The sequence below is a fragment of the Cladophialophora immunda genome (assembly GCF_000835495.1).
Source record: "Cladophialophora immunda strain CBS 83496 unplaced genomic scaffold supercont1.4, whole genome shotgun sequence".
Classification (NCBI taxonomy): Eukaryota; Fungi; Ascomycota; class Eurotiomycetes; order Chaetothyriales; family Herpotrichiellaceae; genus Cladophialophora; species Cladophialophora immunda.
This window is the reverse complement of record NW_015622544.1, coordinates 4,376,207-4,390,971: the sequence shown is the minus strand read 5'-3', so window position 1 is coordinate 4,390,971 and position 14,765 is coordinate 4,376,207. Positions and strand designations below refer to the sequence as shown.

Here is a 14,765-nt window from a genome sequence, read left to right as displayed (position 1 = left end):
CTGGGAGCCTGGGAGTCTGGGACGGCATTCCTGATTCAGTAGTGGCGGTTGGCACTTGGGGGCTCGAGGTGGTGGCTTCCTGGTGGCTTCCACAGCCCCGTCGAGCCCCGGAACCTTGCTCCGAAACTGCCCTGACGTACCCAGGCAGCTCACTACTACCACTCTTTGGTGGGTAACGAGGTCCGTATCGACAGCTAAAACAATACTTTTGTTAACGGCTCCAAGAAATTCTATCGAGCCCACAGCCACCAGCCTTGGAAACTGGGAACAAGGAAAGCGCCAGAATTATCTTCGTCACCGTCACTGTTACCCTCACCCGCACCTTCACTTCACCAACCATCCAATTTTGCCCCCCGAGGATGCGCCTAGTGAGCCTCAATTAACCCCGGCCGTGTCCTCTCACATGCCTGCTGCTGCTGCTGTCACCCTCGTGTCACTTTGCACCAATCCTTGACACCAACTTCGACCATCAACCTTCGTTGCCCCCCTCCACGACCTTGCATCCTCTGGCCAAAGGCATCTGAGACTCGTCCAACTCAGCGAATCAAGTCAAGACGCCGCGGGAGATCTTCGCAGCGCGCCACCGAGCCCTCATTCTCGTGGAACTTGAAGAGAGGCTGACGAACGCCAACATTACTAGTTGATACCGAATCACGCCTTCCTCAATTCATCCGTTTGCACCTGCATCTCGATTGCATTTTGACTGGCTTCCCGCAAAGCATTGGGCAGGAATTCACCATCACCTCCAAACACCATACGCTTGGGATTCCATCGACTTATCAACCTCACGTCCCTGTCTTCATATTCACTTCACCTTCTTTTCCACCCCCTACCGTCTTCACAAACCACACTCCGCACAGCAAGGCTGCAGAGGCTGTTTCGCCGCTTTCACCCCCCAAAACCCCACCCTCACCCGTTTACCACCAACATCGTCTTCCTTCGACTCGGTATCTTTTCCTTTCCACTACACCTCGCCGTCTGACCATCCTCTGAACTCGGTCTGAGTCAGCTCTGAACAGGGATACTGTCTCGAGACTCCAAGCGTAACCTGATTTAGTCCCATTGCAAACATGCCATCAGCCACCGACAACCCTCCCAAGGTGGAATCACGACTTCTCCTGGTCTCGAACCGTCTTCCAATCACCATCAAGCGCTCTCCTGAAGGAAAATATGACTTCTCCATGTCTTCGGGAGGCCTTGTCACTGGGCTCAGTGGCTTGGCAAAGACCACCACCTTTCAGTGGTATGGCTGGCCTGGGCTGGAAGTCCCTGACGACGAAGCCGGCGATGTGGTCAAGCGGCTGAAGGATGAATTCAATGCTATCCCCGTCTTCGTCGACGACGAATTGGCCGACAGACACTACAATGGGTTTTCAAGTACGGCTCCACACACAGACACCCCCCCATTACTATTTGTAGATCAAGCTGACGAGCTCTAGATTCCATCATGTGGCCGCTCTTCCACTACCACCCGGGTGAAATCACCTTCGACGAGTCGGCTTGGAATGCTTACACCGAAGTCAACCGCCTCTTCGCCCGAGCCATAGCCAGAGAAGTCGAGGATGGTGACCTGGTCTGGGTCCACGATTACCATCTGATGCTGCTACCGCAAATGCTTCGCGATGAGATTGGCTCTACAAAGTCCAATGTCAAGATCGGCTTCTTCTTACACACTCCCTTCCCGTCGAGCGAGATCTACAGGATTCTGCCCGTTCGAAATGAAATCCTGTTGGGAGTTCTGCACTGTGATCTGATTGGCTTTCACACCTACGATTACGCTCGACACTTCCTCAGCAGCTGTTCGCGGATTTTGAACCTCACCACTACGCCCAACGGGGTCGAATTTGAAGGCAAGATTGTCACCGTTGGTGCTTTCCCTATCGGCATCGATCCAGAAAAATTCACCGAGGGCCTGAAGAAAGACAAGGTCCAAAAACGCATCGCGGTGTTAGAGGAAAAATTCAAGGGTGTTAAGTTGATTGTGGGTGTAGATCGACTCGACTACATCAAAGGTGTTCCCCAGAAACTGCATGCTCTCGAAGTTTTCCTTACAGATCACCCCGAATGGATTGGCAAGGTCGTTTTAGTCCAGGTCGCCGTGCCCAGTCGACAAGATGTTGAGGAGTATCAGAATCTTCGAGCTGTTGTCAACGAGTTGGTGGGGCGCATCAATGGAAAATTCGGTGAGTTTTGACGAGTCTTCTCAGTTCCATCTAGTGGCTGGTTGGCTAACAAGTCCAGGCACTGTCGAATTCATGCCCATCCACTTTATGCACAAATCGGTCAACTTTGATGAGCTCATTGCGCTGTACGCCGTCTCTGATGTGTGCCTCGTCTCCTCGACACGGGACGGTATGAACCTGGTGTCCTTTGAGTACATAGCCTCTCAGGAACAGCGAAAAGGTGTTCTCATTCTTTCCGAATTTGCCGGGGCAGCACAGAGCTTGAATGGGAGTATCTTGGTCAACCCTTGGAACACCGAGGAATTGGCAGGTGCTATTCAAGAGGCTGTGACGATGAGCCCCGAACACCGGGCCATTAATTATGCCAAGCTGCATAAATACGTCTTCAAATACACCAGGTTAGTCATTCCGCACCATTTCTACCCATTCATCGTTTGACCGTTTGTCTAACGGGCGTTTCAAGTGCTTTCTGGGGACAATCTTTCGTCGCCGAATTGACCAGAATATCGGCCCAAGGCGAGAAGAAGTTGAAGTTGCGTCGAGCGTCCCTGATCAAATCGCCGTCTCAGCAGCCACCTTCTGAAAATAGAGATGGGGATTCGGAAATGAAGCAAACCTCTCAGCCGCCTCGGCCCACTACGCACACAGACGTCGAAATCGATGGCGAGCAAGCATCGAGAAATGTCGGTGCCACGGCTGCGGATGGAGTTTCGAAAGAAAAATCGGTGACGATATGAGGTTAAGTGATGGGCACTGCCAATGTTGGCAACGAAACGATACGAGGTCATGTGGCAGAGTCCTTACCGTGGGCTTTCTTGTTGCATTAATTACAGTCATGCGGCATTACTTTAGACAGGAGCCAAAGCAACAAAGACAGGCAGGGCAAGGCGCTCAGGGACAATAGATAGGAAATCATTGACTGCGGGAATCTGTGTCTTGCGAATGCCATAACTAGACTGAGTCCACTATGAGCTCGACAATTGAATCGACATGCTTCTTGATGGGCTGTAAGTAGACTCCGTTGAGCGAGCCTCAGGGGGTCCTCTCTTATGCTTCTCCACCTTGGTCTTTACGCTCTCTAGATGCAGGTCTCTATACAGGCTATTCTCGATCCCTGATGGCAGGAGGGAGCTATGACTGATCAGCTAGCCTTGCTGTGTGACTAAGTTCGTCTTTGGTGTCCTCTTTTATCAAAGGGTTGGTATTCTCGCATGTCAGTTCTGGACCGCTGCTCGCCCATCGAACCACACAGCAGGGGTAAAGTACAGGGGGGAGGTTGGCCGTAGGGCCTTGTACCTCCCCGAGTCCGCCTAACTGAATAGGCCTTGACCTTTTCTCACTCGCTCTCTGGCTTCTTCTGCGCTGCACGAACCTCCTCTCCTCCTTCCTTGCGGGCGCAGGCCTTAGGACAAAAACGTTTACGCCTCAACGGTAGCGCCTTGGTTCGCTTTCGGCGCCTGGGTTTTCTTGCTGCTGCGGCTGCGGCTGCGGCTGCCGGCACTGCCACCCTTGCCATCCCTCCTCCCCTTCTGCCGCAGAGCCAGCTTCTTCACCTCGCCCTCGGTGCCGAGCCAGCGGCCCTTGTCGCCGCCCACGGTGCGCGGCCGTCTCTGCTCGACGGGCACGCCAAAGGGGCTGATGACCTCGCGCACGATGTAGCGCACCCCTTGCTCCTTGACCATGCCGTTGCGGTCGCGCGGCCGGTGCCGCTTGACCACCACCTGGCCGCGGCGGTCGCGCTCGCGCCGCATCGAGGGCGGGAACGCGCCGAAGCGCACCACGTCGCCCTCCAGCAGGAGGTTGTGCGGGTCGTGCACCAGGCTGTGCGTCGGCCGCGTGTAGTGCTTCTGGAACTGCGCGTGCCACACCTGGATCGGCCGCGTCACCCGCACCGTCTTCTGCATCGTCCCCACCCGCGACACCGTCCCCACCAGCGTAGGCGACGTGGAGAGGAAGGCCGCGTCGTCGGGATCGGGGACCTCGTGGTGCCCCGACGGCGGCGACGAGGAGGAGGAGGAGGAGGAGGAGGAGGAGCGTGAAGGGTAGATCAGCGACGGGTCCCAGGACGAGGACGGGGTGGTTTTCTCCTCCGGGGATGAGGGCGGTGCCTGTGCTTGTGATGAGCTCGGAGGTAGGGATGTAGACGATCTTTTCAGGTCGGAATCCGTCGTTGCGCGTGAGAGTATGCTCGGCGAGACGTTTGCTCCGTCGTCGCTGGCTTTGCCCAGTATCGAAGCGTCGAGTCCTTCTGAGGATGCGGGCGGAAGATCAGTGACGGGTTGTGCTTGGTGCAGCAGACATGCTGATGAGAACGCTCGTTGTTGTTGTTGTTGTTGTTGGTGGTGGTGCTGTTGGTGCTGCTGCGGCACGGGGATCCTGCGGCACCGTGAAAAGCTGCGAGTGGCTCCTCGACGAGCAGCCAGTGCCGACGAAGATGCGAGAGCTGTCGGTACTGTCGTCGACTGCGGCGCTAGGGCCCTGGCGCGACAGGCACAGGCGCGGGCACGTCGCGCGAGCGCCGTTGCGGAGGACGAGTAGTTCATGATTGACTGCGGTTGTCAAAGGCCCGGGACCACTGGCGCTTCACCGGGCACCCGTGAGCATAAATGAGGAGGAGGGGGGGAATAGAGAAGAGACGGAAATCAGACTCTGATGGGACTATTCACGGAATGGACGAGCAGAGCTTGGTGGGATGGAAATGATTGCACAAAGTATGGAGAGGAGCTCCTCGATGCCTTCGTCCAAAAATTTTAGGGTGCATTGGATTCGGGGGAGTGCGGTCAGTGAGTCGGTGGAGCTGCGCCTTGGAGCCGGGCCCGAGCCTCAGCCTCGTAGCCTGCAGCGCAGCCAAACCACAGCCTCGCCTCATCTTTCTTTTTGCCAAGAAAGGACTTCTTAGACGACAAGTCACAATTACTGATCTTGATTTTCGAGGGCTAATCCTACAGTGAGTGATTGCTTTTAGCTCTCAGCGGAGCCGTTCCCGTCGGCCGTCTACCGCTGCTTTATTGCCATGAAACGCCACGCCATTCCCGGGGCCGTGGTCATACATTTGTGCTTGATGATGCATGGCCTATGCCGCCCACACGTCCTTGCCCACGCCTTCTATCCAGTGACCCAAGTCATTGACGTTGCTGTCCCACTCCTTCAGCCGCTGCCTCATGCCCTCGATTTGATTTCGTTCCAGCACTTTAGGCTGGACCCAGTTGATCCTCGCAATCTGGGCGACCTGGTCGATCTTTCCTCGCAAAAGCCCCAGGCTGAGCGCCTTCATGATCAAGTGCTCAATTTCATCGGGCTTGACATTGGTCTCTTGACTGATCGTCTTGAACGTCATTGCACGGTCGTGCGGCGGTCGCTTGAACACCAGTTCCGTCAGCGCCGCCAAGTTGATCTTCTGCCAGAGGAACAACCGATGAGACTCGAGGATGGGGTCCTTGCCGAGGTTGTTGGACATCCGATCGAATGTAGCCAGGTCTCCTCGGTTGAAGGCGAAGAGTAGGTCTCGCAACCATGACTGAGGGTGCGGGGGTTTCAGGACGTCGAGGATGGGATGCAGTAATAACTCCCCAAAGTTGTAGATCTGGTCTGACACCAGAGCCGCGATGGCCAGATTGTAAGCTCTGTGCTGCCGTTGCTCGGTGTTCAACTCGGACTCGTCTATGCACGCAAGGTACAATAATGAGTTTCTGTAGTAGGATGTGTAGTCGTTCGCGGCCTGGAAATAGTCTGCATTGACTCGGTAGAAAGCTGCGTGCACCACATTTTCCACAAAGTCGAACTGATCCAAAGTCTTTTGCGCCTTTTCTAGTTGCTCCTTTGCTTTTGCCGCCTCTCCTAGTCTCAGGTAGACGCTAGCCAGCTCGGTGATGGTATAGACGTGCGCTTCTTCAGAGTCTGGTTTGGCAACTCGATCGGCGAGGGTCTTGAGGAACTCGCTTCGCTCAGTGTCGTCTGTCAACCGTTTAGCTTCTGATACCCAGCATCAGATTTCTCCAAATTACCCTTGATCTGCGCCGAGGCGCTCAGTGCCAGTTTGACGAGTTTGAGCTGGTTGATCTTGTCCGCAAAACTGATGATGAAAGTATTGTAGATGGGTAATCTCTGAGAAGTGCTCTCTGGATTCGAGAAGTAGTCCAGAAGCGTGTCCGTCAGTTGATGCCATAGCTTTCGTTCCCAGAGATCTTCGAAAGTGAGGAAAAGGTGTTGTAGTTCGGTGGGTGCTTCATCTCGTTGCTCCGCGAGGAAATTGGAAATCGCCTCTGGATCGTTTTGTTTTGACATGGCGATACTGGGGTGGAGTGAAAGAAAGGGATTCCTTGAGTTGAGTTCGTCTTCGGGAATGTGTAGAAATGAGAAAAGACGAGGGTGGTGGACGCACTGTGTGTCGCAAATGGCGGAGAGGGTAGAGCGAGTTGAGCGGCGGTCGCAGGCAATCGACAGGCGCGTCAACCACTTTCTTCCAGGTCACGTGTACAGCCTCGTCTGTAGGGCATGGCAACAACGGCATCTGACTTTTTCAAAAGATGAACTGGTTCCTTGGAACAACCTCATCAGACAACTCAGACAGTGCATCAGAACGATTGTAATTTGGATCCTACGCTCGCCTGATGAGCCTTGTAAATATCCCGCCTCCGAGTTGGTCCTCCTTCTGCCTTGGACAGCAACACCCATGCCTGAGGTTGGGTTATTGATGAACGTACTTCCAGGAAAGCACCAACCTTTCCAAGCAGTGGGACCGTCCACCTCGCTAGCTCTTCTCGCTGTGCTACCTGGGCTACATATCTAACGGCGGACTTGTCCATCCTGCCCACCCTTTCAGCGACCGGTACATTTCAACGCATCTCTTCTGCTTAGAAGTCCCTTGCTGCCTCTCACAATGGAAATTTCTGCGGGGCATCCTTACCAGCAAGCAGGCGTCGACTGCGGTAACATCATTTGCCTTCATACTCGAAAGAGACTTCAAAAGCCAATGCCGAAGGCGATTTCCCCAAATACTGCTCGAGAACAGGAAGTAAGACTGCCTCAACCTCCCCTGGCTTAGATCTTTGCAGATTGTGGCATCATGATGAATGCCGGCACTGCCACTGTTACCGCCGCTCCTTTATAACCATCCAAGATGATTATCAAGCTGCCGGAAAGAACTCGATACTGCTGTCTCTGTGCCGACGTCCCGTCGTATGAAGCTGTGTTGAAGTTTCGTCAAGTACAAGTCTGCATGGGGTAGTCGCTTCGCTTGTGATCTACTAGCTCGATGGTTTTACCGAGAGTTGAGCATCCAAGTGGGCGTATTCTGGCAGATGCACTTGTCTCTGAAGGTGCGACCGGCTCTGCCATCCATTCTGAGCATCTCCAGGTAGTCTCCGCTCTCGTTCATGTCTTTGAGTTCGCTTTTCGCCAGCTATTTTGAGCTGGCTACGCCGGAAGGACCAAATCAAATCAATTAGAGGAGGCCCTTTCTCGTCGGTGGCGGGACCTAAGGGCTGGTCCGCGGGCAGATCTTCCTGCCTTGTCTTCTCCGCACAATGCATCTGAAGAGGCCTTGGGCTGTTGCTTCTCTTACAGAGTCCCTGAACGGGGGTATAGCGGAGTAAGGAGCTCCGCCTCCTGTAAGACCCAATAGAGCGTAGGAGAACTCTTGTCTTTGCCTGCGGCTGGTGCCCAAGCTGTATCGATGCCAAAATGGAGTCAAAGGCACCCCAAAAGATAACCAGTAGTCGACGTAGCCGGCTCATGACAGATTAACTTGTCTTGCAGAGAGTGATGTGGAACTCAAGTAGTCTTAGGTGCCTGTTTAATCCAGATACGGTGCCAGATAGCGATCCAGATCAAACCAAAGCAGCCCGGATTTCTCATCCGCTGTCTCCCAGAAAGTGCACAGAATGGACTTCAACCGGGTCTGGTACGTCACCGGGAGATCTTGGAAAAGGGAGACCTTGTCCAGAACATCTTTGCGTTTTGCTGGGTCGCGAACTTCGAACGCTGCAACTAGAAGGGCGAAATCCATTGACACGACAGTCCTGTTAACCAGACTGGAGATCGAGTCAAACTGCTCGAGAATCATGTCGGAGAGCACTTCGGAGCGATCCACACAAGTTCCAAAGGGATGCCGGAGTCGATGAGCGATTAACAAGAGACTCTGACGGAAGATTTGCACCTGCGAAAGCATATGCGCCACCTCCGCTTGGGAATATCGGCTCAAAAAGTCCGCCGGGTAAGTAGGTCTCCATGCAGAGATCTCAGCTTCAAGAGACTGCAGTTGCACCAACAAACTCTGACGGCCATTTTCGTCCGCTTGGTGGAGCTTGGTGGATAGCACACAGAGGTCGTAGCCGTAGGAGAGCAGAGGTGCTGACAACCCTAGGTACCGGTTCATGAAGCCTTCAGGCCGGATCTGAAATCGAAAGCTGGGCACCTCGTTGCGAAACAAACATCCCTCAAGTTCCGTATGCAGAATGCAAATCAGGAACGCGAAGTCATCATGGTCAATCTCTGCGCGGCAGTCATTCAAAGATTGCAGCGCAGGGAGCGTGTATCTGCAGAGCCGGAAGGCGCTGCCTCCGACCACGTGGATGTTGAAGGTCAAAACTGCCAGGGCAAGGCTCAAATAGAGAGAGGTATCTCCTGCGCTGGTGATCTGAAAGGAACGAAAAGTACCGAGGCCTGAAGTGGCTTGCTGATAGTAGTAGGCCTCGTTGAGGCGTGGTGTGCCCGGAACCGGGCTGTCCGCGAAGATGCCAGCGCACGCCAGAAAAGCGTCTTTGAGCAACGGCATGGCGGTATAGAGCCGCGTGATAATAGCGCGAAAATGATCATCTTGAAAGGTCGGGCCCAGGACAAAACGCTCAAAGAACCTGTCCTTGTCCAATATAACGACCAGGGATTGTTGTTCGGGCGGTGTCAGGCCGCCGAAGGGCGATAGATCTCGTGGCACAGCAACGAGCTGACATTGAGTTCCTATCTCAGCTTCCGGGGCAATAGAAGCAGAAGACTGAGGACTGAAACATATCGGGTCTCGAGTCCAATCTGCTGTTGTTGCTAAAAGGGCCTTCTGCGCTCGAGGTTTGCGGCCAGGTCGATTCAACTGCCGACGGGTTTCACAGAGGCGCCCTAGTCGCCGGCATCTCTCACAGACCTGCGAACCATTTAAACGGCGACAACATTCCTTGGTTGCGTGACAGCGGTCACAGGCCCGTTGCTGTTCGTGCTTGTGTTTCATCTCTGCGCGGCCGCAGTCGAAGATGCCGTGGTGGCGTACTCTCTTGCTAGCCCAGGTCTAGACGGACAGATAAGGCTCATCGTCAGGTGCCTCGGCAGTCAATTGGAAAACTCAAAGCGCGGATCAAAGCGTCGGCAGACTTTCCTGGTAGTCGAGGTCAAGCAACGTCGACCGCAGTTGTGATCAGAGTTGAAGGATGAGCGAGAGAACCCTCTCGTGTATAGGGTACACTTATGTGGATGTCATTCCACCGTGCCTCTTCACGCTAGGGAGCAAGACTGGAAGACATTGACATGGATAGTTCGACAAGGCTGCCACGGCAAGGGGCGCTGAAGCCTCGCTATCTCGTCCAACCCAGTTTTGCTGCAAGGTAGGTTAGCCGGTGCACATTGAATCCACCGCTGTGGGCATCCACTGTGCCACTCTACCAATGCCGACTACTCACTTGACGGGCGCCACAACATGTAGCAGAGCGCATTATCTTGGTTCGCAACCTGTGTAGCGTTATGGCTACCATCGCGCCTGCCCGCAGCGACTCTCCAGCAAACCCCGTCCCGAGAATAACCTCTCCCTCAATTCCCAGCCCAGGCGGGACGCCTTCATCGTCAGTCCGTCCTTCCTTCGATCTGCCCAGGAACAATGCGTCCTCTTCTTCTCCCTCTTTACAACAGAATGCCACTCTGGCAACCCCCGCTTCGACAACGCAAAGGCGCAATCGTGCAGCCCTTCGGGACTACTACAATCTCAAATCCAAAGGCGCTTCTGCCGCAATCCACGAGCCCCGAGATATAAGCCGCACAGCGAGCATAACCTCTACGGCCTCCGACTCCACGATAGCCACCACTTCCACGGCCATTCCAGAGTCCACAACCTCATCCCTCACAGCACACTTGGACGATCCGAGTTTCGACGCCGAAACCTTTGTCTCCGAACTGTTGAAAACTGCCAGTCTGCGTGACATTCTGAAAACTGAGAGCGCTTTGGTCAGCGAAATTAGAACACTCGATGGCGAGAGAAAGGCATTGGTCTACGACAATTATAGTAAGCTAATCAAAGCGGTGGGGACGATCGCGGAGATGCAGAAGGGGATGCACAAGGAAAAGGAGCAGGATATTCGGGGGCGTGTGTTGGCCAGACAGAAGGGCGAGCAAAGTCCCGGCCTTGACGGAGTAGCGTTGTTGGGAGAGAAGTTGGATGGGTTGTTAAAAGTGGTCAAAGAGTTCAGTCCAGGTACAGCGGACGGCAAAAGGGCTACGCAGTCAACGGAGGCGAGGCGGAAGAGGACACAAAAAGAGATCGTCAGGTGGGCTTTGGATGCACCCGTGCGGCTACAACAAATCATCGATCGAGGGCAACGGGAAGAGGCCGAGCGAGAGTATCTCTCTGTTACAGAAGTGCTAGACAAGTGGAACGATGTCGGTGGTGTCGAGGAGCTGCGGGCCAAATGTGCAAAGGTCATGGAGAACACCAAGGAGGAAACAAGCGCAAGTGAGCAAGGAGACTCGGGGTGAACAAACCATTCGACTGTGGTCGGCAGTCTGTCAGACGCCGTCATCACCTCTCGGAGTGTCTGCTACTCCATACAAAATCTTCAAGGCAGGGAGTGTATTCAGCCTCGGCCCGACACGGTCTGTCGACTGTCAGCGTTATACTGGATAACAAGGCCGACCTAGTTCGCACCCAAAGAAGGATGGAAGACTGGCCATTCACGGATAGCGAAGCAGGTCGTCCATGAAAGACGGGCATGAACACAGAGAAGGCCCATGGGGACAGGCCAGGCAAACGTCCTCGACAATGTGTCAACCAGTGAAGAGGGTTGTTGCGACCTCCTTCGTCATCCCTCACCTCGGAGTGGTTCAAAAGAACCTCATGGACTGTTGTGTCCTTGCTGCCGCTGAAGAGAACTGAAATCGGTTCCCCCTTAATCCTCAATTTCTACATCCGAAGTGAGAGGGAATGCGCCGAAGCGTAGCGGCAGGCCGGAAGCTCGGTACCAAGCAGTCAGTACTGAGTGCTGCAGACAGAGTGGAGAACAAGGAATGGCAGCATATGCAATGCGCAGGACCCGCAAATATGTCTTATTGCCGAAGACAGATACGAAGACGTATCTATATATCTATGTATCACTCCTACTATCCCCCCATATAACTTACACCACGTATGGGAAGAGAGCCTTTGAGAAAATATCAAGACGGGGAGACAGAAACATACACGTGTAGATACGTACATACATATTTGTCTCTAAATCGGCAGACGAGGTAGAGCTGAACTCCTATAGAACAGGAAACTATCCAAAGCTCATTAAAATAGGTCGTTGTCATCTACCCAGTATCTGAATTCCGCGCCTTGTGCTTCGAGGGGGTATCAATCGACAGAGATCGTCATTCAAGGCCTGGAAAAGGGCGACAAAGGAGAAAATGAGTCTTCCATAGAAATGAGTCCACCAGCCCGACCCGTCCAACTCGGTACCATTTGAAAATTGCACCCAAAATTAGCTCGCACACTGCACGCCACATCCATCGTCAATCTCTCCGCTACACCGTCCTTGGTCCCCGGCACCCTAGTAAGGACTGTTCACAATCTCGTCTCTCAAATGACTCTGTCTTCCACTTCTCCTCGGTGTCATCCCTACCCCGGAAACCCTCGCTGCCGGACCCATAATACTCTCCCTGGTAGGTCGCTTGAAGCTCTTGCGACTCACCATATCGACTTCGTTAGGCAGTGCCAAGATGACATTCTTGTCGCTACCAAACTCGAAATTATCCGCCATGACTTCCGCTGCGTAGCGCTTGATCTGGTAAGGGTCTCTCTTGCCCTCGAGGACCTTCTTAAGAGTCCAGGTGACCAGGAAGGGACCAGTGGAAGTGATGATGCTGGTTTCCTGGCTGTCGAGTCCAGTGTTGAAGTGGGCGCGCGTAAATGAGATCGGTTGACCTGTTTCGTGTTGGAATTGTGCTGCATGATTAGGATTCAAGCAGAGGCGGCGGGGCTGAGGTTTTGAGTCCTTTGCAAAAGGTTTCTCAAAACCTAGTTTGCCTTCGTTTTTACCGTCCTTCTGCAGGTTGTCAATCAAAATGAGGTAGGTCTTGCAGGTCCCGAGGATCCAGCGACCGTCAGCGCTGACGTCGAGACCGACGATTGCCTCGCCCAGAGCTGGAATTTGTGTTTTGGCATTGATTCCGAGACGGTCGTAGAGTCTGACATCGCCTTTGTTGGATGCCAGTGCGATGTACCCCTTCTCAGTCGTGGCAGCTGCGGAGAAGTCATTTTTGGAAAGGTATTGTTTGAGTTGTGCTTCGACCAACTTGTTGCCCGAAACACGAGGATCGATGCGGAAGAGGGCGTTCTTGCTGTGACCGATGAATGATTGTGCTGACGTCCGTTGAGAGAATTTCGTTTCTGGAGCAAACCCGCTTACAGCAATGTCGTCGTGGACCTTCCACTCATCGACAACCTTACCATACTCGAGGTCCATGCGATAGAGTGAATTGGGGTTATTGGGGTCTTGCAACACCATGTTCTGGTCCTCTTGGTGCAGCATGACTTTGGTGGGGGAGAAGAGTTTGCCCTTAGGAGTCTCGACCTTGGATATGTTTGTGGTGAATTCGAGATGTTTGTTGGGCAGATGCTTGAAGACACCAATCTTAGAGCCGCGGATGACGAAGGACCGATCGTTTTTAGTTCCAACGGCGAGTTGAGAGTTGATGTTCCCGTCTTTGTTGTCCAGCTCAACATCATCCTCCGATTCGTCCTCATCATAGTGCTCACTTCGTGCACCGTCTCCTTCTTCGTCTTCTTCGTCTTCTTCTTCCTCGGCTTCCTCTTCCCCCTCATTTACATCCTTCATCGTCAAATCATTGAAGGCTTCCAGTACGTATTCACGCTCCTGGTCTTTTACTTTGGACCACTTCGTCTCGTTCAATTGCTCCCACAAAGCCTGCATGACGCCTTCTTGAAAGTTCTCCAAGACTGCCTGATCCTTGAACCGTAGCAGCCAAGAATAGGCGGAGCCATCATCGGTGTAGTGATTGAAAATTGCAGACAGATAGTCGAAGTTGAAGACTGGATTGATATCCGGCACTATAGCTTGGCCTAGCCATTCCTTGCCGGTGGAACTAGTTATTTGAAGCCAGTATTGCCAGCCTCCAAGATCTGTCACAACAGCCACTACTGACGGATCTTGAAGCACGAAAGTTCCGGACGGGAAATCAAAGAGGTGGAGCTCTCCGATTTGTTTGGTGAGGACTTCTCCAGAGCGCGGCGCAGATTTGGCAGGGGGTGCCTCCGTAGGACCACTGTCTCTCGCCTTGGCCTGGTTTAATTTGGTAGGCGTTCTGACATCCTTCGCCATTCTCTGAGCCGTTTCTTTGGATGTTGGTTTTGGATCGAGAGGCGCAGACACCGAACTCGCGGCGGGGATTGCGTCGTCCGAGTCGAAGTAGAATTCTTGGAGTTCAGTTTCTGTAGCCTTCTGAGCGGACCTCCGATATTTTCTCTCGAATTGACAATCGATCGCGGCTAGAAGAAAAGTCTGGATCTTTTCTTCTTGGATTGAAGGGTCGCAAACAAATTCATAAACATCTCCAGGGTCGCCGCTCAGGTCACGCCAGGCTAAAACTGTTTCGCCTCCTGACCGCTTTTCTGATCTGAAATGAAGACTCTGATCAAGGAGAAATGTCTTCTCGTCCTTGTCCAGACCCTCAGCGCCAGCGTCCTCGTCGTCCTCAGCAAGTTCTTCTTCACCCTCCTCGTACGCACGCTGTATAACAAGTTGGTATTGATATTCTTGCCCCGTGCGTCGAATTGTGGCGACAGCGTCTTTGTAGATGAGTTCAGAGTAGCCCTTTGGAGAAAGAGGACGGACGAGGTAGAGTTGGCCCTGGGGGATTTCCGTAATAACCTCCTTGGAGCTGTCCCCAAAGAGATATTTGCTGACTGCAAAAATGTGTTTGTTAGTTTCAAAAGCGCCGGTAGTGGACAGCAGGCAAGGATGTATCGTACCGTTTTTGATCATAAACATGATGGCGGGGTCTGGCTGCTAAGCTGCAACGAGCCGAATGGACTTTGGCCCCTGCGCGACTGGGTTTGAAACGGTGGCAGGAACGTCAAGGGTAGTTGTAAGATCAGGCTACCATAGATTTCAAAAGAGCGAGAGAATCCTGTGTTGAAATATTCAGTCCATCGCCGCTGTTCCAAGACGTTAGAGACGCAAGATAAACAATTCGCAGGCAAAGGCAAACTTTAGGGTAAGGTGAAAGCGAGGCGTGCCCCCATGACGCAAGAGTCCTAGGCAACTGCGAGCCCCCCTTTTCAAGGCACAGGCAAGGTTTCGGCACCAGGCGACCAAGGCACTACTGAAACCC

At 53.4% G+C, this 14,765-nt stretch overlaps 6 protein-coding genes across 6 annotated transcripts; 2 read left to right on the top strand and 4 right to left on the bottom strand.

The window, feature by feature from the left end:
- Positions 1-224: 224 nt before the first annotated feature.
- PV07_07859 (alpha,alpha-trehalose-phosphate synthase [UDP-forming]) lies at positions 225-3,184 on the top strand. The gene is made up of 4 exons (XM_016394973.1): positions 225-1,377; positions 1,440-2,183; positions 2,242-2,581; positions 2,647-3,184. Exons 1-4 carry the CDS (start codon positions 1,071-1,073, stop codon positions 2,918-2,920), a joined length of 1,665 nt encoding a protein of 554 aa, XP_016248392.1. The 5' UTR covers positions 225-1,070; the 3' UTR covers positions 2,921-3,184.
- On the bottom strand, positions 3,099-4,919 carry PV07_07858 (uncharacterized protein). The gene has a single exon (XM_016394972.1). The coding sequence runs from the start codon at positions 4,724-4,726 to the stop codon at positions 3,602-3,604; it is 1,125 nt and encodes a 374-aa protein (XP_016248391.1). The 5' UTR covers positions 4,727-4,919; the 3' UTR covers positions 3,099-3,601.
- A 156-nt stretch (positions 4,920-5,075) lies between these two features.
- PV07_07857 (uncharacterized protein) lies at positions 5,076-6,667 on the bottom strand. The gene is made up of 2 exons (XM_016394971.1): positions 6,188-6,667; positions 5,076-6,137 (listed from the first exon to the last, which is right to left on the bottom strand). The coding sequence occupies exons 1-2, from the start codon at positions 6,465-6,467 to the stop codon at positions 5,257-5,259; spliced, it is 1,161 nt and encodes a 386-aa protein (XP_016248390.1). The 5' UTR covers positions 6,468-6,667; the 3' UTR covers positions 5,076-5,256.
- Positions 6,668-6,720: 53 nt separating this feature from the next.
- PV07_07856 (uncharacterized protein) lies at positions 6,721-9,672 on the bottom strand. The gene has a single exon (XM_016394970.1). It carries the CDS (start codon positions 9,400-9,402, stop codon positions 7,978-7,980), a length of 1,425 nt encoding a protein of 474 aa, XP_016248389.1. The 5' UTR covers positions 9,403-9,672; the 3' UTR covers positions 6,721-7,977.
- A 146-nt stretch (positions 9,673-9,818) lies between these two features.
- Positions 9,819-11,683, top strand: PV07_07855 (uncharacterized protein). Its single transcript, XM_016394969.1, has one exon. The coding sequence runs from the start codon at positions 9,909-9,911 to the stop codon at positions 10,911-10,913; it is 1,005 nt and encodes a 334-aa protein (XP_016248388.1). The 5' UTR covers positions 9,819-9,908; the 3' UTR covers positions 10,914-11,683.
- On the bottom strand, positions 11,603-14,661 carry PV07_07854 (uncharacterized protein). Its single transcript, XM_016394968.1, has 2 exons — positions 14,404-14,661; positions 11,603-14,337 (listed from the first exon to the last, which is right to left on the bottom strand). Exons 1-2 carry the CDS (start codon positions 14,420-14,422, stop codon positions 11,963-11,965), a joined length of 2,394 nt encoding a protein of 797 aa, XP_016248387.1. The 5' UTR covers positions 14,423-14,661; the 3' UTR covers positions 11,603-11,962.
- Between the last annotated feature and the right edge of the window lie 104 nt (positions 14,662-14,765).